Here is a 25,672-nt window from a genome sequence, read left to right on the forward strand (position 1 = left end):
CTACCTCACCCAGTGGCCAATATGGACATATGTCACTATTAGGTGTCAGCTGTGGCTCAGTGGTAGCACACTCGTCTCTGAGTCAAGAGATTGTGGGTTCAAGTCCCACTTAAAAGACTTGAGCACAAAATCTAGCTGACACTCCAGTGCAGTACTGAGGGAATGCTGCACTGTCAGAGGTGCCGTCTTTAGGATGAGACATTAAACCAAGGCCCTGTCTGACCTCTCAGGTGAACATAAAAGATCCCATGGCACTATTTCAAAGAGAAGGGGAGTTTGCCCCTGGTTACCTGACCAATATTTATCCCCCAACCAACATCACTAAAACAGATTATCTGGTAATTATCAGATTGCTCTTTGTGGGACCTTACTGTGCGCAAATTGGCTGCCACGTTTCCTACATTACAACATTGGCTACACTTCAAAAAGTACATAATTGGCTGTAAAGCGCTTTGGCGTGTCCTGAGATTGTGAAAGGTGCTATATAAATGCAAGTCTTTTTTTTAATGTGAGCCTTGATTGAGTGTCTAAAAGCTTTGCAATTGTGAAGATCATCACAACCACCCAAACCTGTTATCACTCAACATCTGTACACATGTATTTCCAGCCTGGATAGTGATCAGGAGACAGAACCTTCCTAATTTTCCTCTCTAACCCGTGGATCCTGGGGCCAATTGTGGCTGGTGTTCCATTACCCCAGCTGAGATCAGCTAACTCAGCACAGGCTGAAGTTCGAATCTTTCTTGTTCCGTATGAACATAAGAACATAAGAAATAGGAGCAGGAGCAGGAGTAGGCCATATGGCCCTCGAGCCTGCTCCGCCATTCAATAAGATCATGGCTGAGCTTCTACCTCCTATCCCCATATCCCTTGATTCCCTTCGTGTCCAAAAATCTATCGATCACAGTCTTAAATATACTCAATGACTGAGCATCCACAGCCCTCTGGGTTGGAAAATTCCAAAGATTCACAACCCTCTGAGTGAAGGAATTTTTCCTCATCTCGGTCCTAAATGGCCGACCCCTTATCTCGAGTCTATGGCCCCTAGTTCTAGACTCTTCAGCCAGGAGAAACATCCTCTCAGCATCTACCCTGTCAAGCCCTCTAAGAATTTTAAGGTGTCAATGAGATCACCTCTCATTCTTCTAAACTCCAGAGAATATAGTCCCATTCTATTCAATCTCTCAAAGGTCAACCCTCTCATCTCAGGAATCAATCTAGTGACCCTTTGTTGCACCCCCTCTAAGTATCTACTTCCTGAGGGAAGGAGACCAAAACTCTATGCAGTACTCCAGGTGTGGTCTCACCAGAGCCCTATATAATTGCAGCAAGACCTCCTTACTTTTATACTCCAACCCCCTTGCAATAAAAGCTAACATACCATTTGCCTTCCTAACTGCTTGCTGTACCTGTGTTAACTTTCTGTGATTCGTGTACAAGGACACCCAAATCCCTCTAATACCAACATTTCTTCATGTCTCACCTTTTTAAAAAAATATTCTGCTTTTCTATTCTTCCTGCCAAAATGGATAATTTCACATTTCCCCACGTTATACTCCATCTGCCACCTTCTCGCCCACTCATTTAACCTGTCTATAATCCCTTTGCAGCCTCTTTGTGTCCTCCTCACAGCTTACTTTCCCACCTAGCTTTGTATCATCAGCAAACTTGGATATATTACACTCGGTCCCCTCATCTAAATCATTGATATATATTGTAAGCAGCTGAGGCCCAAGCACAGATTCTTGCGGCACCCCATTTGTTACAATCGGCAAACCCGAAAATGACCCGTTTATTCCTACTCTCTCTGTTTTCTGTCCGTTAACCAATCCTCAATCCATACCAATATATTACCCCAATCCCATTAGCCTTAATCTTGTGTAACAACCTCTTGTGTGGCACCTTATCGAATGCCTTTTGAAAATCCAAATATACTACATCCACTGATTTCCCCCTTATCTACCCTGCTAGTTACACCCTCAAAATTCTAATAGATTTGTCAAAACCAGTTTCCCTTTCATAAAACCATATTGACTCTGCCTAATTATATTATAATTTTCGAAGTGCCCCATTACTACATCCTTAATAATAGATTCTAGCATTTTCCCTACTACTGATGTCAGGCTAACTGGCCTATAGTTCCCTGTTTTCCCTCTTCCTTCTTTCTTGCCACCTTCCAATCTAGGGAATTCTGGAAGATCAAAGCCAACGGGGGTGATTTTAAACCCCAATAATGGTTGGATTGGGGGCAGGTGGGAGTTGAAAATAGTTGTTTTTTGGGTCGCAACCGCAACCCGGCTTTATTTCCGGGTTTAACGTCAGCGCGTAAAAGTACAGGCTTCCCACTGGGAATGCCGAGTCCAAAAATTTTGCAGTTGCGACTCAAAAATCCCAGGATATCGGCCATCAAGTCCAGGGGATTGGTTAGCTTTTAGTCCCATTAATTTCTCCAGTACTTTTTCTTTACTAATATGAATTACATTAAGTTCCTCACTCTCATTAAACCCTTGGTTCCCCACTGTTGTATGTTTTTTGTGTCTCCTACTGTTAAGGCAGATACAAAATATTTGTTTAACATCTCTGCCATTTCCTTATTCTCCATTATAATTTCTCCTCTCCCTGCCTCTAAGGGACCCATGTTTACTTTTGTTAATCTCTTTTTACATTGTAGAAGCTCTCACAATCTGTTTTTATATTTCTTGCTAGTTTACTCTCATATTCAATTCTCTCCCTCTTAATCAATTTCTTGGTCATCTTTTGCTGACTTCTAAAACCGTCCCAATCCTCAGGTTTACTACTCTTTTGGCAACATTGTAAGCCTCTTCTTTTAATCTAATACTATCCTTAACTTCTCTAGTTAGCCACGGTTGGATCACTTTTCCATGGAGTTTTTATTCCTCAAGGGAATGTTTATTCGCTGAGAATTATGAATTTATTTCTTTATATGTTCATCGTTGCTTATCTAAAGTCTTATCTTTTAATCTAATTTCCCAATCTACCTTAGCCAACTTGCCCCTCCTACTTACGTAATTGGTTTTGTTTAAATTTAAGACCCTAGTTTCGGACTTAAACTAGATCACTCTCAAACTCAATATGAAATATTATGATCACTCTGTCCCAGAGGATCCTTAACTATAAGATTACTAATTAACCCTGTCTCATTACATAATACTAGATCTAAAATAGCCTGTTGTCTAGTTGATCCCTCAATATATTCTAGAAAACTGTCTTGAATATATTCCATGAACTTGTCCTCCAAACTACTTTTGCCAATTTGGTTTGCCCAGTCTATATGATGATTAAAGTCCTTCACGATTAGTGCATTACCCTTGTTACATGCTCCTCCAATTTCCTGATTTATACTCTGTCCAACACTATAGCTACTGTTAGGGGGCCTATAAACTACTCCCACCAGTGTTTTTTGCCCCTTGTTATTTCTTGGCTCCACCCATACTGATTCTACATCCTGATTTTTCTGAGCTAAGATCCTTTCTCACTACTGCCATTTTCTCACTATTGCCATTATCCCACCCTTTATTAGGCCTAACCCTGCTCCTTTCCCATTTTGCCTATCTTTTCTAAAGTCAAGTACCCTGAAATATTTAGTTTCCAACCTTGGTCACCTTGCAACCACGTCTCAGTAATGGCTACTAGATCAAACCCAATTATCTCTATTTGTGCCATTAATTCATCTATCTTGTTACGAATGCTTCATGCATTCGGATATAGCACCTTTAAATTTATCTTTTTACAATTTTTCCCTGATATGACCTTTGTCACTAATGCTCTATTACCCTTGTTAAATTCTCTGCCCCTTCTTGACACGCTCTGCTTGTTTCTACCTAAATCACTACTGTGCTCTACTGCCTTGACTTGTCTCTCTAGACTTATAAATTTACCCTTACCTGAACCCTTCTCCTTCCCCCTCCCCCCCCCCCCCCCAATTAGTTTAAAGCTATATCTGTTACCCTAGTTATTCGATTCACCAGGACACTGGTTCCAGCCTGGTTCAAGTGGAGACCATCCCAACAGAACAGCTCCCTCTTTCCCCAGTACTGGTGCCAGTGTCCCATGAATTGAAACCCCTGCTTCCCACACCACTCTTTCAGCCATGCATTTAACCATCTAATCTGTTTGTCCCTATGCCAATTTGCGCGTAACTCAGGTAGTAATCCAGAGATTGTAAACCTTTTGAGGTTCTGCTTTTTAATTTGGACCCTAGCTCCTGAAACTCCCTCAGCAGAACCTCATTCGTAGTTCCTACATGGACTACAAGAACTGGATCCTCCCCCTCCTGCTTCAAGTTCTTCTCCAGCCGCAAGGAGATGTCCTTTAACCCTGGCACCGGGCAGGCAACATAGCCTTCGGGACTCCCGGTCGCAGCTGCAGAGAACAATATCTATCCCCCTGACTATACTATCCCCTAACATTATCGCTCCCCCGAATTGAATGGCCTCCCGTACCACGGTGCCGTGGTCAATTTGCCCATCCTCCCCGCAGTATGGCTCAACTATTCACTGGATAAACTCAGTCATCGGGGAATCTCTTAGAGGCTTTATTATTTAAAAACAAATTTGATGGTGTAGGAGGTATTCCTTCAGAACTCCATTGGTGCTGTTCAATTACAAGTCTATAGCTGAACTCTGAATTCTAGGATGCCAGAAAGAGACACCATAGAGATAAGTGCCTCCATGTGCTGCTTTTTAATTTTTAAAAATATATTTGTACTCAAAGTTGTTTTGATTTGAATGTTAAAATGTTTTCTGAATACTGGAATCCATTGCTAAACTTGCTACTGAGAACTGAACCCTCTCTAGTTGAGAGACCATGGGGCTGTATTTTGCTGTAAAAATAACGGTGAGGCTAACGGCGCTCACCGTTATTCATGTGCAAATCGGACAGTAACTTCCGGTGACTGCACATGCGCAGTTAAATGCAGAAATCCGGAAGTTGCTGTCCAAGATGCCCTGCTCCTCCAAAAGCTGTGCGAAAATGGCATCTCGCTGTCTGGCTCCTCGTTCAAATATATTGAACGGCGTGAAGTTCCTATACTTACCTGATAGATACGGACTAAACTCCCCCAAAAAAGTTGTCAAGTCATTTCAAGTCTAAGTATCCCTTTAATGGCGTGGTAATTCTTAATTACTGCCAAGCAGCCTCTCTGGGCTTAAAAATTAACTTTTACAAGTGTGGAGTCTCATTCCTTCAGATTTTAATTATTGTTAGACATTTAAACAAAACTGAGAGAACTTTTTTAGACCTTTTTCTTTCTGTCTCTTTTATCTCTGTCTCAATTCAATCTTTCTTACCCTCTCTTTATTTCTCTTTCTGTATCTGATTTGACATTGAATTCACTATTCTAACTTACACTTCCCGGTTCTTACTCTGCGCTGTTATTAACTATGCTTCAGTCTGATTGATTAAGGAGATACACAGCTGCTTGCCCTGTTCACACAGGTCCTAGATGTCCTGCAGAGGGCGCCTTGCCTTTTGAATCTCAAATTTCCAGGAACTTGCCGTGCAAAAGCTCCTTAAAAAGTCTATGGGCAAGTGCAAGTTTAACAAATGGCTGGTGCTGTTAGTTCACCACTTGCAGCAAAACCCAGCCCAATATCCTATGCATCTCCCTGTGCATTGAAAGTATGTTCTGAGGTCAGCAAGTAGCATTTCTGATTATTCACGACTGTCATGGTAATTTTATAAAAGCGATTTTAAAAACAAACCAAAAGATGCAAAAAATATCTTTCAACAAATCTGTTTCCATAGTGCAAATATTTTGTACTGAGTGACATGTTATATTTTGATTGGTAGGCAGAATCTTCGGAAAGTGTTGACACTCTGCCAGTGAGTAACAGTGTGCCTGAGGATCTGTCCAGAGGAAAGCACAATATGCCTACAATAGCAATTTCTAAATATTCCATTTCATCAGGTGTGTATATGTCTTTTAATGCTTTTCTTAAACATGTAGTGGTTAACAATTCATTATTGTACTGCTGAAGTCATAGGTTCGATAGCCAGTGAATTTTTCAGTCCTTAGCTGAGTTGTCAGATGGGAGGAGTGGGTCATTTCATTGAGATACAATGTCTCACCTTCTGCAGAAAAAAACGAGAGGAAAGGACAAACTGCAGTAAGATACTTATTGGACTGTTTCATGGAACTGATGCTAGTCACTGGACCAATTACCTGCTATTTTCAGAGTTCTCCATACACACCCATCACATTCTCCCACTTTATATTATAAATTATAGCCTGCCAAAGAGATCAAGGTTTTGCTTTTCATTAGAACAGGTTTGTGTCAGCAAGTATTTCCACTTCACCCTAAAACAACCAAAGTCACAATACGCTAATAGAAGGGCAAGAAGTGAGAGAGCTGATTTCAGTACTTAGCATATACACTTCCATTGAGGACTTCCTATAGCAATGTTCCTCTTGCTCACCCCCTCACATGGAAAGTACAGTGATCATAAATAGAGACCTAAACTGTACCCTCCATTCCCAGCAGCACTAGCTCCCAGGTGACACAGAAGAGCTGATTATCCAAGTTTGTTACCAATAGGGAACCTCGCGCACCAGACACACATCCATTATTGGATGGAAAATTGTGGGCAGCGTATCCCAATTTTCCGATGTGCCATTGGGCGATGCTCCCCTCTGATGATGTGAATTCAAAAAGTTACCCAATTGCCCAGAAGAGGCGGACAAAGCAATTGAGAGAAATGTAACACCCTTGGCCTGGTAGTTTGGTGACAAGTTATACACACCGCAGAGAAGGAACTTACCTTTATTTGAGGATAGATTCTGAAGCAATCACATTTGGGTCTAGTCAAACACAGTTAAAAGTCTCCAGTCTGAGAGGGCCTAACAGCCACCTGAATAACAATCAGCCCAATTCAGAACTTGCACACACAGCAGCTGCTACAACAGCTTTTCTGCTCTGGCTGAAGTCATTGTATTAAACATAGTGATGCAGCTCCTCCTCGCACACACAATGTTTTGGCACATGGGTAGAAGAGATAGCTCATGAAGTGCACATGGGAGCACCATGTGAGTAACGTTGATCAAGCTAAATCCGCTCGCTCAGAAAGCAAGTGGTTAGCCCTCCCAGGTATCAATACTCCTTTTAACATAGTTTATCTAATAAATCATTTCTCTTCCACACCCTCCTCAAATTTTCCTTGACATGAATACTCTGTTAAATGTGAATGCCAACTGGCACTATTAATTTTACTTGGCTGTTAGTTGTGATACATTAGTGGGAAGAAGTAGTCATGAAATGGACAACATCAACATGGTGATTTAATTCACATATTCTAACCACAGTCAAGACAATGATCATCTAGACTTTCAGAACACTTTTCTTTGTATAAGGCGGCCTATAATCTGTAATCCACGCCCATAATATTACTATTTCTTTGATACAGATCGCAGTAGATCTGAGTTGGACCTGAGTGGATCCTGTACATCAGGAAATGAGGATTCCATTAGCCTTAGAAGTAAATCCGTGCCTGGAGGTCTTAATGAAGCCATGGTCAGTTGAACACTTCATTTATTCAATCCTGAAATATACAAAAATTCTCATAACCACGTCAAAGTAAAAAAGGAACATTTTTCTGTCGAGTGAAATGACATGCGTTTTAAAAAAAATTGAAATAGTTTAATAACCATGCAAGCAAAAATAGTACCGGTGGGAATACAGTATATTATGGTTTCTGTAGTGCAGCCTACCAATTTTGTCATTTTAAATCTCTACATTTGATGCCTTAACACACGATCACCCGGGTAACCATTTCATTGAAAAGATGAGACTCTTTCCATACTTACCTCATATGCTACCTCAGAGGAATTAAAATGCCTCTTCCTAATCTCAACTGCCATTAAAGTGAGTCATACAGTTAATATTGGAAGTATGTGCACCATCAAAATAGAGCCTATATATTCGATTAATTGGCATTTAGGGGATGATATTGTTAGGACTGGCATCTGTTGTACATCTGATGCTGAGCCCTTGTATTATTGGGCCAAAAGTCTGAGGACTATTCCATACCTGATGTATCTAGCATGCACTGTGTGCACTAGAGTCTTGCACAGTGTGTGTAAGAGGCTCATTATAACTTCCAAATTACTTGTATGATGGGCCTCCCAATAATGAGATTGGGAGGTATAAGAAGTAGCCAATAGGCTAAGCATCTCTCTACACAGAGTCTTCGAGCAGGCTGCTTCCCTTCTGTTGAATCCTGGTTACGAATGGGACATTGGTGTTATTGCTGAGCAACTGATTATTTCTGCACTGTTTGGAACTTGTTAAGTCTTCCTGACGGCTACTTAAAACTGTACTGCATCTTTTGTCGTCAACTTCTGTACTGCTGTAGTTTTCAGAGTTCATTACCATCCATCTATGGGTATTCCTATGGGTTTACCTCGATTTTTGCAGGTTCTGGAGTGGGAGGACAAGGATCACATCAGGCATGAAAGACTGGTGAAATTTCACCAAAGATGCTCCATTTGGATACTTCCTTATGCTGATACTGGTATATATAGGGCCAGGGTCTCTTATCTGGATCTGTCTGAAGAAACCTGATAGTACAGACTTAGATTCCCAAAAGAAGCCACCACTGAACTCTGCATACTCTTACAGTCAGAGTGGGAAGCCAGTTCCAGCAGAGGGATGGATCTTTTGGTGGCTTTTAATAGCACAACTGCTTTGAACTTTTATGCAATAAATGTACTGCATAGATTGCACCACTATGGTTTCAGCATTACAGCACCACAAGAAATGCAGTACAGGTATAACTGAACTGAGTTCAGAATTTAAAGAAGCAAATTCACTAAATCTATGTGTGTTCATAAACTTTTCACAATTTTTATTTGTCATTGATGTTTATATTTTATATTTTCTTCCCCTGAAATTTAGCACTTACCCCCAGCATCTTCATGATCCTGCAAGAGGGAGGGTGGGTTCAGCTTGTTTAAAATGCTGGTGGTTAGTGGTGCTGTCTGGTCAACCAACCAGAAGGTGCACCTGAGCAGTACAAGCAGGGATTCCTTAGCCAATATCCAGTTGCTTTAGCTGATGACCTGGTCAAAACTGGGAAAAACTCATTCTGTAAGAGGAGTCTTATTATGCATGTGATGCATGACTAAGATTTAAATGGTGGTCTCTTACAAGTCCAGTACAACTGAAGCCCATTCAACCTCCTGTTTATAGTGAATGGGCTAGAGTTTTTAAAAATTCTTAAACTCAAAGTGAGCTTCTGAGTGTTTCTCATGAGCATGGAAACCAGACATTTTTCACAATCTAAGTTGAACTCAGTGCAACAGCTTAATGCATGGGTTGGCTGTGTAAGTGACTTTACGCAAAAGCTATCATAAGGTTAAAAGCTCAGGCTGTTCAGAATCATTCCAACCACTGAGTAGCAGCCAGAGCTCCCCCCTGAGATAATAAGCCCTCAACCCCAATAACACACGCTTCTACAAATACTGAATGAATTCAATTAACTATAGTTAATGCCCAGCTATTAATAATTATTTTTACTTGTGTATAATGACTGTTCATTATCTGTGAAGATGAAAGTACTTGTAAGATATTGGAACAATTTAATACTTTTTAAAATAAGCATGAAATAGATTTTGGCTAGCTAATCAATGACTTTGAGGTTTTTGTGTTGTATTTAACTATGTATTGCAGCACAGTTATGGGGCTATGCCCTAGTTTCTTAGAAGCTGGAGTAAAATTTAAAAAAGGATTAAAATCTGAAGTAAAATAAAAGAATAGGATTTTTGAAACTTTTAACTACATGTAGAGGGTGATGTAACAACAACAAAAATAATTATTTTTCTAAGAAAACTTTCTGTCCCTTACAAAGCATGTGTCCATTAAGTGTCCAGTATTTGAGTTTATAGTGAAGAAGAAATGGCAGAATGACTTTCTGTTGTGTTCTTGTACTCTATCCTGGCACAATGCTAATTATGGTCGCTCTAGCCTCGGTTTACAGCAGAAGTAGCATCAACACACTATTTGCATATGGTGTACCCAAAGCACTGAACTGAACTTTCCTATATTGCTATGGGATGTAAGAGATGAAGTAAAGTGTGGTATTTTTTTCAACATTGGGATAGACAAAACGGGTCATGGTGGTTTTTTTTCTGGTCTTGTACATTCCTACGTTCATGGTATAAAAACAAAATGTTAAGTAACAAAATCATAAATCCATGCAATCTTTCGCATAAACAGCAGTGTAAAAAATATGAAAACAAGCCCCCTATATTCACTGTGATGATGTGTGACTTTTAGGATTACTTTGAGGAGGAGGAGGAGGAAGAGGAAGAAGATATTGATGACTTGGTCTCTATGTATCGCCCAAACAGTGGAAGAAGCAGCCTGGGAAGTGGGTTATCTATAGTAAGTTTAGAATAAATGTCTCTGATATCACTAATCTGGTGCATGTACGTTTGTCTCTAATATTTTGAGAAAGCTTTAATGAAAGTTTGTAGCATATACTTCCTGCAACTTTAGCCAACTGCCAGTAACACTGCTAATGCTTTAACGTATTCATGTGTTGAACAGTGAATTGGATGGTTCAATGGTTTAGACAGTGCCCTTTCACCTCTAGGACTGGGTTCAAATGATGGAGTGAAAGTCTTCTCTATCTGCTAGCTGTAAAGGCTCTATGTGAAATGAGTTTGGGCAGTTGCAAACCAGTTCCTAGTACAGCACAATACCGTCCTTAATTTGGCACTAATTTGCAATTTCCCCTAGAGGCCACAGGAAAATTGTTGGATAAATGGGGAAAATGTTACATTGGTGCAGTAGAGGATGTTCTTAGGTTGGGGCAGAGTAGAAGGAACTTTACTCTGTATCTGACTGTGCTGTGATGGATCTGGGAGTTCTTGATGCTTACACTGGGTTGAAAGGGATTTGTATTCCCCAGCACTAGTGTCCTTTACATTGATGAACTAAAAAGGTCAAGTACTGATGTCTTCAGCACACAAAGATTCCTGATCCTTGCAGCAATAATGTTCTGTGTGGTGTAATACTAAATTATAATTCGCAAGTACTCTACTGAATTCCAAATATATGCCTCGGATATGGTTCCCAAACTCTTTTGGGAAATGGCAATCTTGGATAGAGAATGACACACAACAAACCTAAAAAGCAGCAAAAAAAAAAAAAAATATATATATGTATATATATATATATATATATATATAAATATATTCAAAAGTTTAAAAAAAGCATATGATAAAAGGGTGGTATTGAACAGAAAAATTATCTGAAGTTTCTTAACCTGCTTTTTTGGCAGAAGCAGACTGAGAAGCCAGAGTACCCACCACACAAAATATACTAATGAATAGCTAAACAAATTGTGAAGGCATCAGTCAGTTTGCTGAAAAACTGTTAACGATCTTGAGAAACAACATTGTAATAAATAAATACTTGTGACAGGAAATGAAATCTCTATTGGTTATGCCATCTAAAGGTTTCATTCTTCCCCTTCCTTCCTTGAATTTAATACAGTGAAACATATACAAAGGGACACCTCCAAAAAAGGGACATTCATAGACAGTCTCAAATAATTTATTGTACATACAATGACCATTTTGAAAATAGGGATACCTGCAAATAAAGGACACCTGATGCAAGTCCCTTAGGTGTCCCTAATTTATAGGTTTCGCTGCACTAAGTAATTACACTGTAGATTGGTGTAAGAATTAACAGGTCAACGGGAATACAGTTGAAAAGGAGTTAAAGGGGCATCTTGTCATGAATGTGCTTTTGACAATGCACAGGGTAAATTCAGGAGGATTCAACGTGGCGGGCATCATTGAGCTTTATTATAATGCTAGTGATTATGTTTTTGAACTGTTTTCAAGGTGGAATCTAGGTGAGATTTGGCCCATGATTTTATTTTAGAAGACATTTTAGCAAGATGTTATAGCCTCTTTAAGATGCTGCCATTAGATCACATGTAAGATAGCAAGTTCAAATTTGTTTGCGATGTTGGAGGAAATTGTTGCATTTTTCAAATGAGTTGTTACCTAAGATATGTTTGAAAACAAATACTTCATATTAGAAAGGGATGTGAGTAATCCATCCATCCACCCAACGTAAGTGTACCTGCTGTTGGCAGAAAGTCCCAGTGGAGCTTCTGACTGGGAGAGGTTTGTCGTCTTTCTCAGCTGAAAGAGGTTACATGTAGGCTAGCAGCCATGATGAAGATGAAGGGAGGAAGAGAAATATTTATGTAAAAATACCTTGCTGCCAGAATTGCTAACAAGTGAGTAACTAAAAAGTCTGAGTGATGCTATTGCATTTATGTAACTCCAAGCTTTTGCAGTTAGGTTTCATATTTCAAATTTTCCTTTTTAAAAAAAAAGAATATTTTCTTTTCACAAGAAAATGTATCTTTAGTCTTCACCTTATGTGGAAGTTCTAATTAACTGAGCTATATGTGTGTGAATTCTTTTTGTTTCAAACAGCTCTTTCAAATGTGTTAATGTTGGAAGTCTTGCCTGTGTGCAAATGCTCTTTCAGTGGTGTGCTTCCTTTTACTGCAATGCTCTGTTCTCACTATCACTCTGCAATGTCTTTGTATTTTTCTTTAATTATTGCCATGTCCTGTAAAGCATTGCCAGTCAAGCTCTGACAAGAAGTGGACATTCCTTAATGTACCTGATCACGATGCAGAAACCGTGAGTTTCCTTGCTTGCAGATTTACTAAGGCATCTATTTTCTAGCTTTTATATTTTGACAAATACCTCTTTAAGCGAAGTGATTTGCATTTTAGGTGGCAAACAGAAAAGTATGTTTATTAACATTCTCCTAGCATTTAATCTTTTTTAAAAATGCATCTTTTTCCCAATAGACATGTTCTGAAAATAAAAGCTATGCATTCTGGTACATAAAAAGTGGCCTTTACAGGTAGAAAAGGTTAAAATAATCCCAGCACTCTGCAGGTTGCAAGATTCTGTTTCCCATTCAACTGATTGCTGAAATGTCAAGTAACTCAGATACTGTATCAGTTTAGTAGGTAATTGCTGTACAATTCTACAGAGCTTTAAAGGTCCCACATTGTTTCATTGTTCATTTTGGAACATTTACATTATCTCACAAAAAGGTTATGACTTTTTCCAAAATTTGACTATAATATGAGGTCAACAATAGATCCCCCTGAGGAATTCCGTAGCCAAAGACTAACCAATATAAAAGATAAATGGCACATGCCATTGTTTTGCTTAAAAAAAATTAACATTCTTATCTTGTAGCTTCCTCTTAGTTTTCAACCACATATAAATACATTTGAATGGAATAAAGTACTTCAGAAACAATTAATGATTTTGTGGAGCAAAATATCTGCATTGCAGGTGGTGCTGTTTTATTACCCAAAGCCCCATAACCAAGCAGTTGGGTGTTTAACAAATTGATGTAGTGAGACTGATGCTGAACTTTGATGCCATTATGTTAGACTAGCTAACTATGGATTTTCTGGCAAGTGGGAGATTTAACTTCCATGTAAGCCTGTGGACTAATACTAATAGAAAACATGTATTGTTGGCATGGTAATGTTAAATCAACAAGTCAGAATCTATTTTATCAAGACCAGGTTTTGTATTCACAATTAATTCTGTTATCCCTACAATCACTCTTTGAATTATTTTTAAAAACATTTATTTTCCTCCATTTAGATCTTTCCAAACAAAGCTCCATTCTTACCAATGGGCAACAGGCAAACAACCAATTTTCCTTTGGATAAACGCCTAGGTTTTGCATGATGTCTCTTCCTCCGCTTACGCCCACCCCCCAACCAACCCCCACCCCAAGATAGGATATTCACAGTGTGAAAATCATGGGAAAGAAACACAAACTTGAATCTTACCAGTAATATCCTTCACCACCTCGTTCACATTTTAATAACTTTAAGAGTCAGAAGATAGCTCAGAAGTCAAAATTTGAAAGTGGTGAGAATTAACCACCAAACCATAAAATTAAGAGTTTGAATCCCAGGGTCACCTTATTTGAATGATTTTTGCTAGCGGACATTAGGTGGGAGCCCCACAGGCAAGGGGCTTTCTATCTCATAGGAAAGCAAACAAATGAATAATTCTCCTTATTTGAAAAACTCCCACAAACTTATTGGAAAATTAAGGAGCGACTTTGATTGTGGTTGGGGAGTAGCTTGCAGGTCTAGATGTATGGTAACAATGCCCTGCGAGATGAGAAAAATGAGGCAAAACAATTGTCATAAATATTTAGACAGTAACAAAAGAAAGCTACAAAAGTCATGTTTTACACTTATAAACTGTTGTTTTGAGTGGGCTGGTGTTTATGTGGATAATTGATTATCCATCTTTTATCTACATTGAACACTTTTAATCATCACTGCCTGCGCGGTAATCTGCTGGGACAGATCACCTCCCTTTACACAACCTGAAATTAAGGAAATGAAAATCAGGCGCGTCCTATACAGGGCCACCCCAGATTACCGTCGTGGCAGTGAAGTTGAAAATTAACCCCATTAGTCTAACTTTAGTCCATTTATGGAATTAAAAATCTGCTTGAATTGGTTGATTTGTGAAACGTGAATTATCATGGATATTATTCTGTGACTCAGTAAATTTACCACAATAGTGCTCCACCTCTTCAAAAAAAAATGGCCCATTATTTAAGTAGTTTTAGTTCTGAAACATAGTGAGTATTTATATTATTCTATTATGGATGCAGGAAACAGAAACACTTTCACCACATCAGTTCAATACATTACAAACTCTCAACCTGCATTAACTGGAGTTGACAGTTGTTTTATTATGCCTGTTAGCTAAAAAATAAAAGGCTTTTTGCTCATTTTCATAAGTCCTCATGTCCTGCACCCTGTAGCCTATGTTTTGTCATACCAAGGAGAAAAAGTATATTTGTTTTAATACCTCTCATCCAAGACTGCTGTCCACTATGATCAATTAGGGGGTAGTAATGAAATAAATCCTAATACAGCTTTTTAGCCAATCTCATGAATCCTTTTGTTACAAATATTTAATGCTTGCAAGTATATAATTGTCAGTATGAGACTCGTGCAGTCTTAGGTTATTGATTTAACCAAAAGTTAAACCGATCTTTCCACTACAGGCACATATAGTCAAAATTTCATACAAGATCACATGATGAAGATCATTCTGCCCATATTAGTTCATCCAACCAGAAGCACCCTACAATGAGGAAGAAAGGAATAGAGGTCATGCTGATGGGGTTAGTTGAAGAGGGATAGGAGGAGGCTCTGTGCTGTACATTCTGTGCACTCTCCCCACTGCAATATCTAATTGTTTCTTTGATGCATCCAGGGTTTTCACTTCCACCACTCTACTGGGAAGTCCATTCGAAGTAGTGATCTCACTGTGTGAACAACCCTCTGATACCAGTCCTATTCCTTTTACTAGTTTGAACCTATGTCCCCTTGTCCTACTCTTGCAATTTCATTGAAAATAATATTCTGAATTTACCTTTCTCCATACCATTTGCTATCTTGTATACCTTTCAGAGCCCTGGTTTCCAGGCTGAAAAAGCCTAAGTGTCTTCAGTCTTTCCTCACAACTCAGACCCCAGATACCAGGGATCAGCCTATGGCTCTTTGCGTGAATGTCTCCCTTGTGTTTTGGCAACCAAGACTGGATGCAGTACTCAAGGTGTGTCGTCTCACCAGAGCACTGTACAGTTTAATCATGACTTCCTCTGACTTCTAGTCTACATTTTTTGTACTATGTAGTTCAACATTCTTTTGACTTTTGTTGATTGCTACTCCACATTGGTTTGACATTTTGGGGATAATTTTGATTGTGTGCGATTGTGCAAAACGGGTGATAGCGAATCAGCAGCCCGATATACATCTCCTGATTTTTCACTTGAAATAAAAATTGGGAGAGATGTAAAACGGGCTGTCGATTTGCTATCAACTGTTTCACACTATTGCACAAAGTCAAAATTACTCCCACTGAGTGTCGGGTCTACAAAGGCCCCAAGGTCTCTTTCCACTTTTTCCTCAACTATTTCAACACCATTCGTGGAGTATGTGTGCTGCTTATTTTATATCCTATGTGCAGTACTTTGCACTTGTCTGTATTAAATTTCATCTGAGATTGATCTATGTACTTATTTTTGCCCAATCCACTCAGTAATTTCTGAGCAGCTTCCTTCAATTCCACTGCCCACCCCAGTTTTGTATCATCAACAAATTTAACCACTTCGCATTGAGTTTCTTAGTCTAGGTTATTTATATAAATGAAAAATAGTGGACCAAATGGCAAGCCCCGGGGCACCCCACTCAGTACCTCACCCTGCCCTCCCCTCCCCCCAGCCTGACATAACATTTGTAACAAATATTTGTTGCTTTCTATCCAACAACGACTTCCTTATCCATTCCTAGAATTTACCCTGAATCCCCACAAAGTTTAAGTTTGACTAATAGCCTTTCATGAGGGATTTTGTCAAATGCCCCTTTTAAGTCTAGGTAAACTATGTCATAAGGCTTATCTAGCTAAATGCATCCTTCAAATACTATGCACATGTATAAACAGTAGTGTAGCCACTTTCAATGGACAATTATTTTGTACTGTGGAAAGCCAAACTGTGTTTACATTAATCATAGATGAGCAAACTGTTTGGATTTGACTCATTCTTTTAAAAAGACAAATACATTGGTGTGGTCACTTCAATCATTCCAACCAGAAGCAGCACTGTCTAGCTAAGCCAGTCCTATTTTGTGGTAGTTACATTTTTTTCAGTGTTGAACCTAAAAAAATTTTTAGATCTGGTGCTGTTTAGATTTGATTGTTGAGAAATGCTGACATTGGGCCTGACAAGAAAATGCAAATTGATCTTTTCAGTCCACCCAAAAGATCAATTTGTAAAAATAATCTTTATTGTAGCTGTGTTTAGCAGACCTAAGAATATCATTTATTATAGCTGTTTCTAATAATAGGGATATCCTTATAAAAAGCAAGAGTGGAGCTAGAGTTGTGGTTTGGAATACCCAGGTTTCCCTGCTATTTCAATCCTAAAGAAATCCTTGGTATGATTGAGCATTAGGTGAAAGGTTGATAATGACTAATAAACCCCATCTAATATCTGATCTGCTGACCCTGTTTATTTATTTCTTCTTGTAGACCAGTTTAAATAGTATGATGAGTGTCTACAGTGAAACAGGAGACTATGGCAATGTGAATATCAGTGGAGAAGTTCTCCTTGCAGTCAATTATAGCTACAAAAGTGGGGCACTAAATATTACTGTGAAGGAATGTCGCAATTTAGCGATTGCAGATGAGAGGAAGCAGAGAACTGACCCGTAAGTATTATTTTCCCTTTTTGGAGAGATTGCTTGGTCTTTAAACGGGAGTAATCATCAGAAGCTGTGGTATTAGGTGCAAATCCTGGTAGCTCTCCTTTAATACGTTAACCATCTCAGAAGACCTTCAGGGTGCTTATTTGCTCCATTTCAAGGGTGTTTATTGTTGCATGTCAGAACTGATCAATTTCTTTATTTCACCTGCAGCTACGTGAAGACTTATCTCCTCCCAGATAAATCTCGTCAAAGCAAACGCAAGACTAAGCTCAAATCCAACACAACAAATCCAGTTTTCAATGAAACATTAAAGGTTTGTCAATCTTTTTTGTGAATGTTCTGCCTGAAAGGGTGGTGGAAGCAGATTCAATTGTAACTTTCAAAAGGGAATTGGATAAATACTTGAAGGGAAAAAATTTACAGGGCTGTGGGAAAAGAGTAAGGGAATGCGACTAATTAGATAGCTCTTTCAAAGAGCCGGCACGGGCACGATGGGCCAAATGGCCTCCTCCTGCACTGTACCTACTATGATATTATGAATAATCAAATCATCAACTAACTTCATTAGGAAGCCGTTCACTCGTCAACGTTTCATGTTAGAATTCAGTGCAGATTATTTGGACCCTCTTTGTTGTGTACTTGTTTCGCCTTTGGCTAGCTACACCAAGGATTGCCAGTAATTATTTACTTGGTGTATTTCGAAGGAATTTTCTTGACTTTCTCGACATTAGTGTAGAAATTCTTTGATGCTGTGCCCGTTTTACAGGTGTAAGATAGGCACCTAACCTTACAATGTGGCGGACGGCATGCGCGTGCTCATTCCACACAGGAAATGTGCCTCCCGCCATATTGGTAAATATTGAAGTATAGACATCCAGGGTATGCACCTGAAACAGGTGTTAGGTCCTTTGCATGTGCAAAGAGGGGCCTTGATGCTTGTATCAGGATCCCTTCCTGAAATTGGGCTGCCCTAAACACAGCCAGTGCCAGGCCTGCTGTGTTCAGGAAAATTTGGTCTGCTTGCGGCCTAACCAGCAGTCCTTAAAGGGACCGTTGCAGTCCACCACCAAAAAGGTAAATTTAACAAAAAAATACTTAGCTGAATGTGGAGCCAGGGGGAGCAGGAGTGCTCCTCCCAGCTCCACAGCAGTCCCAAAGACTGATGATGCCCCTAGCTCTGTCCGTCTCCCAAATGACCCGCTCCCTTCCCCCCTCTTGATAACCCTCCTTTTCAATCGCCTTTTCCCGCTGGCCTCCCCGCCCCCCCCCAAGGACTTACTTGAAGGCCGCAGCCGACGCCTGAAAAGCGGGGATGGCGCCATCAAATTTCTAGGCCATTATTCCATTATCTGTCTGACCACTAGTTAGCTGCTATCTATCTGAACGTATGTATTATCTACCTATATGCTTATACTTACATAATAGTATATCTCCCATGGCATTGCTCATGGTAAGTCTGGGGATACAATTTTTTGTAAGAACAGCTGCATTAAAGTATGCAACACACACCATTTCTCTGTTGCCAAATGGAGCTATGTGTAATTGGTGTGTCAAGAGATCTAACTACTATCTATACATATCCTGAAATTATTTGCAGGCTAATTAGTCTTGGGCAAATTCTGAGGTCATTGGGGGATAATAGCTTCTCTGCAGATTGACAACCTGTAAATTTCCAGCTGCTCTCCAATGTAAGAATAAACAACCCGAAAATGACTGGCATTTTTTTAAAACTGTGACAACACTTCTGTGTGTGACACTGAATTGTGACTCATACCTCTCAAAAATGTTTTGCACTAGCAGATCTGTAATACTGCTTATGGTCAGTCAGAGAAAATATTGTTTGTATAAGAACAGCAACATTATACCATGTAAAATATAATGGGGTAGATTTTCAACTTGTACCTGGGCATAAAACTGGCGTTGCTGATTGGCCACCCATTATAGAAACCATCCAATTTTCATTTCCACTGATTTCAGTTGAAAATGAAAATTGGGTGATTTCTATTACGGGCGGCTGATTCACATCGCCAGTTTTATGCTCAGGCAGCAAGTTGCAAATCTGCCCCAACGTATTACTCTGCTGCTGAAGTGTAGGCTTGTGTTTATTTAAGTTGTGAGGTCTGATTGATAAAGTAAGTGAGTTGATTGAAAAGTTAATTGCTATTCAGGCTAGAGACAAGAGCTGCGGCTTTGTTTGTGGAAGGTCAATTAATAGCCTGCAGACATTGTAGTTTTGGTATTTTCCGTCCTGGAGAGATCTTCTGTGCATTGCATGAAAAATACAAAAGTGCATGGAAATGTAAAGTTTTAATGTTATAGATTTTGTTTTATTAAATGAGGATCTTATACTACACATGCCGTATAACTTGTTAGACCTTTCTTTCCTGTTGAAATGACTGGCTTAAGAAAGCAGCATTTTAGTGACTAGGCTTGAGGACACATTTTCAGATAAACATTTCAGTTTGATTAATTTTATCTGCTACTAAATGGCAACATTTCCTTGGCAGTAATTTTATTTGCTACTAAACGGCAGCATTTCCTTGGCAATGTGTTGGCTGAACAGAATGTTTCTAGATGGCTGAGTGCCTCAGCTATTATCAGTAAATTATCCCATTTTTGTAACCATTCTTGCAGTACGTTATCAGTCACACACAACTGGAGACAAGAACTCTACAGCTGTCAGTCTGGCACTATGACAGGTTTGGAAGGAACAGCTTCTTGGGTGAAGTGGAGATACCGTTTGATTCCTGGGATTTGGAAAATCAAATTGAGGAATGGTTTCTACTGCAGCCAAAGGTGAGCTTATAAATACAAGATTACATTAAAGGATTCCCACTCCCAACAGAGTGAGGGACAATCACCTCAAGCCATTTCCTATTGGCATGTTTTGGAGAGGAAATGGCAGAGGCCCGGGATCTAGTCACCTACCTGCTGTCTCAGGTATGTAGTGCATTTTGTGGAGGCATCCAACTGGAAGGAAAAAGTAAATAACCTTTTTTTTTAAAAAAAAGACTTGACTGTATCAAAAAAAGTACCATAGTATACTATAGTTCTGTCATTTGCTTTAAATTGTGCAGGAAGTCCTATAGTGATCAATGCCATGATTGATGATTACTTGATGAATTCCTTAAGTGTTCACAGAGATGTAACAAATTCAACAGACTTGGAGAGAAGTATATTATTTAAAATGGGAATGATTGTCTTTTTTTCTTCCTTTCTCTCCTCCAGACAGTGACTCATACTGCGATACAGTTCTATCCAGTACCTCACCTACTTAGGGATTCTTGAAATATTAGTTGCAAATCTTAACTGAGTACCTATACAGTTAGAAATATAGAAAAATTTATGGCACAGAAGGAGGCCATTCGGCCAGTCCTGTCTGTGCTGGTCGAAAAAAAGCTAACCAGCCTAATCCCACTTTCCAGCACTTAGTCCGTAGTCTTTAGGTTATGGCACTTCAAGTGCATATCCAAGTACTTTTTAAATGTGATGAGGGTTTCTGCCTCTACCACCCTTTCAGGTAGTGAGTTCCAGACATCCTACCACCCTCTGGGTGAAAAGAAATTTCCTCGGGTCCCCTCTAATCCTTCTACCAATTACTTTAAATCTATGACCCCTGGTTATTGACCTCTTTGCTAAAGGAAATAGGTCCTTCCTATCCACTCAATCTAGGCCCCTCATAATTTTATACACCTCAATTAAATCGCCCCTCAGCCTCCTCTGTTCCAAAGAAAACAATCCCAGCCTATCCAATCTTTACTCATAGCTAAAATTCTCCAATCCTGGCAACATCCTTGTAAATCTCCTCTGTACCCTCTCTAGTGCAATCACATCTTTCTTGTAGTGTGGTGACCAGAACTGTACGCAGTACTCAAGCTGTGGCCTAACTGGTGTTTCATACAGTTCTAGTATAACCTCCCTGCTCTTATATTCTATGCCTCGGCTAATAAAGGAAAGTATCCTGTATGCTGCCTTAACCACCTTATCTACCTGTCCTGCTCCCTTCAGGGATCTGTGGACATGCACTCCAAGGTCCCTCTCTTCCTTTACTGTTCTCAGTATCCTCCCATTTATTGTGTATTCCCTTGCCTTGTTTGACCTCCCCAAATGTATTACCTCACACTCCTCCAGATTGAATTCCATTTGCCACTTTTCTGTCCACCTGACCAGTCCATTGATATCTTCCTGCAGTCTACAGCTTTCCTCCTCACTATCAACCACACGGACAATTTTTGTATCATCTGCAAACTTCTTAATCATGCTCCCTACATTTAAGTCTAAATCATTAATATATACCACAAAAAGCAAGGGACCTAGTACTGAGCCTTGCATAACCCCACTGGAAACAGCCTTCCAGTCACAAAAATACCTGTCGACCGTTACCCTTTGTTTCCTTCCACTGAGCCAATTTTGGATCTAATTTGCACTTTCCCTTGGATCCCATGGGCTTTTACTTTTTTGACCAGTCTGCCGTGTGGGACCTTGTCAAAAGCCTTGCTGAAATCCATTCCATGTATAGTTGTTGCTGATTATTAGCATCAAAATGCAATTAATGTGAAATGGAAAACCTGCCTATGTATATTTATATATTTATGAATAAGAGCAAAATATGTTTCAGAATCACTATTTTCAGCATATATTTCACATGAATAGCTCCAGATGTTTCTGATCACTTTTTATAGTTAGTAAAGCACTCCATTACTTGGCTTAACACAGATAATGCTGTATAACTGAATTGAAACAATGTTTGCCATTCTACAAATAAAAGAGTCATTATAAACATGATTAGAATACAAATAATAGTGCTTAATGCAAAGTATTGTATCCATGATTTTGCATAACTGTTTTTAACATATGTTTGGCTGAATTTTATGCTCCTTGGAGTGAAGGATGCCAGTGCTAGGAAATGGAACACTTATCCTTTTTTGATCTCAGTGTCAGTATTAAGCAGGCCAGGTATAGTACACCATTCTGCAAAGTAGAGCTCTTATAAAACTCCCCCAATAATGTGTCTTAGTCCCAATCTCAGATGAGAAATCCTTACGGCCATTTTAGAACAAATTAGAAGCAGGTTTGTACTGTGGGCCTAAGCCCTTATCTAACCTCTTTCCCTCCACCCTAAGAAAGCAAGTCACTACTTGGCCATTAGCAATGTTTGAACCATTGTTAAGTGGAAAGCAGTTAGCAGGAGCTCTCATGAGATGTGCGAGTGTAGTAACATCGTCCTCCAGATCACAGCATGGACACATGCCGCAACCAATCAAACATCGATTCCACAAGTTGGGGGTGCAGAGCTTCAGCAGCATCGGTTTGACATTCTGCAACCCAATCATGTCATGGTAGATATCGAACCGTGGCTATATGAGCGATTTATTCCCACAACCGCCCTCCAAGCAAAGTTAGATATTAAGTTGAAATGGAAACTATATTGACACTTGGATCTTTGGCAGGTTCTGGTGAAGTCACAGGGAACTGTTTTTCTCTTCCGAGACCCATTTGTTTTCCACTGTAATGTAATTTTCATGAAATATAAAGAATATGTCACAAAATGCAAATGTTTATGTTAACTGCTACTGCTTCTTTAGTTGTTGATAGATTACTTAAACCTGCATATCAATGCTGTAAGGATACAAATACAATCAGTATACAGGAAGATTTTAGTGCTATTCTTACAGAAATACTTCTTTGCTTGTTCTTAGTTGGAGGCTGCTGTAGATAATGTTCTACAGTATAAAGGGGAATTGACAGTTTCTCTGCGTTATGTCCCACATGGTCAGCAACTAAACCTTCCACCAGAACATGGAAAAGGTAAGTGAATTTGCATCTATTACAGCCGCCCTATGTAGAGTACCGAGTCCTGATTGGATTGATTAGTGCCAATGCACAAGTATGGAGTATGTAGCAGCACTTAGGATCCAATGATCATAATAGGATTAGAAATGAAATGCCCATGACGGTATGAAATTAAAACTGCTTTTATATTGCATGAGACACATATTGCTGGTTCTTGGAAGCACTGGTCTTGTGCCAACGGCCATTAACTTAATGTAAAACTGCCAGGCCTCACTGGGAGCATGACCAGGAAAATCCAATTTTAGCTGATCTTAGTGAGTCTCAGCAGTTTTATTTTAGGCTTGCAACCGGCTCCATGGGAACTGGTGGTATTAGCGAGGTCTTGTGTAATGTTAGAGCAGTTTATACTACAATACTTTAAAACAGCAGACTTTGAACGAATGTGAAAGGTTCATTACATTGCAATAATGGTTGGGAAATCTACAGGAAAGTGCAAGTATTTAAGGGACTGTTGTTGTGGCTACAATCATTCTGGCCAAGGAATGATAGAGCCAACATAGTTAAATAGGGCTGTAAATAGTATACTAAGGATAAGCAGATGGCTTTCAAAATGTATAAGGAATCTGAAAAAACCAGAGAAACATTGAATGTAAGATTCTGAGAAGTAGCAGGTAAAGGATTTTTCAAATATATGTATAGAGTAAATAAAGGGTAAAAGAAAGTATTGCTGCACTTAAAAATGAAACTGGGTAGCTGGGATCTGGGAACATAGAAAAAGCAAAATTGTTAAATAATTATTCCACAGCTGTTTTTATTCAAAGTGAAAGGAAGTTCCCCTTGTCAGGTAATATGAGATTTTCAGGAACAGCAGAGGAGTAGCTAGACTGGGGCTATTTGTTAACTCATGGTTGAGGGCCAGCATTCCAAGCAATGAAAAGTTCTAGGGTTGTGAACAGCATTCGTTAGAGTGTAGTGATGGCTGATGCCCAATGCTGTTTTTTGGGTGCAGAATGGGGTCAAAAAGCAATTACATGGTGTGCTCTCCCACGCTTGAGGGCGCCTGAAATAAGTTCAAGCCCAAATTGAGGCAGACGATTTTTTAGGCACCCCTGGTGGACACCTAAAAGAGGCATTATGCCCCTTACATATGCAAATGAGCCTAACACCCGTTTTAGGACCCCTCTCCTAAAGTGGACAGCGCTGAGCGAAGCAGGAGTTCGGCTCGCTCTGCTCAAGGTTCTTAAGTGGTCGCTTCGGCCACCAACAAAAAAGTAAGACTTTTTTTTTTAAAGTTTTGATGTGGAGCCAAGTGGACCAGTAGTGCTTCTCCTGAAGGCTGCTGCTGACCCACAATCAGCACCCTCCCTCCCCCACCCATTGTCCTTCCTCCTCCCAGGACTTACCTGAGGTTCGCAGCCAGCAAGGCAAATGGCACAAAATTAATCCCTTTGTAATAGATGAGCTGCCTCTGGAGGTATGACATGTGCTGGCAGCTCACCCAAATTATTGAAATGAGGCCTGAGGCCCAATTTAGGGCGAGCCTTGGGCCTCTCCGTTCGGTCCCACACTGCTCGTCATTAGTTATGCACCTGAAAACAGGCCATAAACATTTTTACCCCAGAGTTGTGATGCTGTGGAATTCACTTCCAGGGTTAATGGTTGAGGCAGAAACTATGTCATCATTCAAGATTAATTTGGATAGGTGGATGTAGGAAAAGAGAATAAAGTGATATTGGAACAGGGCGTGGAAATGTGATTAAGACTCTTTGCTTGTGTGACGGGTAAACACGGACACGGACTAGTTGGCCTGTTTCCATGTTGTAACTTCTACGTATTAAATTTAGAATCCATTCTGGTTAATAAAGACATACAATCCAATGCCAGGATATAAGAAACTGCACTTTTCCATATTTCTACCTCTCGTACCTCATATCACTTTGTTTAGCTCAGCAGAAGGTGGCTCATTGTAATGTACTGTTCCCAATAGCAAGGTTAGCTCATATTGTAATGTACTGTTCCCAATAGCAAGGTGAGCATTCGACAAGGTGCCACATAAAAGATTATTGCTCAAGATAAAGAATCACTGGATTGGGGGTAATATTCTGGCATGGGTGGAGGATTGGTTATCTAACAGGAAGCAGAGAGTTGGGATAAATGGTTCATTCTCGGACTGGCAACCAGTAGCCAGTGGTATTCCGCAGGGGTCGGTGCTGGGTCCCCAACTCTTAACAATCTATATTAACGATTTGGAGGAGGGGACCGAGTGTAACGTATCAAAGTTTGCAGATGATACAAATATGGGAGGGAAAGTAGAGAGTGAGGAGGACATAAAAAACCTGCAGGGGGATATAGACAGGCTGGGTGAGTGGGCGGAGATTTGGCAGATGCAATACAATATTGGAAAATGTGAGGTTATGCACTTTGGCAGGAAAAACCAGAGAGCAAGTTATTATCTTGATGGCAAGAGACTGGAAAGTACTGCAGTACAAAGGGATCTGGGGGTCCTAGAGCAAGAAAATCAAAAAGTTAGTATGCAGGTGCAACAGGTGATCAA

The 25,672-nt window shown here is 39.8% G+C and overlaps 1 protein-coding gene across 4 annotated transcripts in view; it reads left to right on the top strand.

The window, feature by feature from the left end:
- sytl5 (synaptotagmin-like 5) overlaps positions 1 to 25,672 on the top strand; it is a 201,683-nt gene that overhangs the window by 167,339 nt on the left and 8,672 nt on the right. For all 4 annotated transcript variants that reach the window (XM_067992854.1, XM_067992857.1, XM_067992858.1 and 1 more), the window contains 7 exons: positions 5,812 to 5,929; positions 7,423 to 7,529; positions 10,293 to 10,400; positions 17,150 to 17,328; positions 17,536 to 17,638; positions 19,960 to 20,121; positions 23,025 to 23,133. In XM_067992854.1, the coding sequence (XP_067848955.1) occupies positions 5,812 to 5,929; positions 7,423 to 7,529; positions 10,293 to 10,400; positions 17,150 to 17,328; positions 17,536 to 17,638; positions 19,960 to 20,121; positions 23,025 to 23,133 (886 nt within the window). The remainder of the gene's footprint in view (positions 1 to 5,811; positions 5,930 to 7,422; positions 7,530 to 10,292; positions 10,401 to 17,149; positions 17,329 to 17,535; positions 17,639 to 19,959; positions 20,122 to 23,024; positions 23,134 to 25,672) is intronic.

The sequence above is a fragment of the Heptranchias perlo genome, chromosome 11 (genome assembly GCF_035084215.1).
Source record: "Heptranchias perlo isolate sHepPer1 chromosome 11, sHepPer1.hap1, whole genome shotgun sequence".
Classification (NCBI taxonomy): domain Eukaryota; kingdom Metazoa; phylum Chordata; class Chondrichthyes; order Hexanchiformes; family Hexanchidae; genus Heptranchias; species Heptranchias perlo.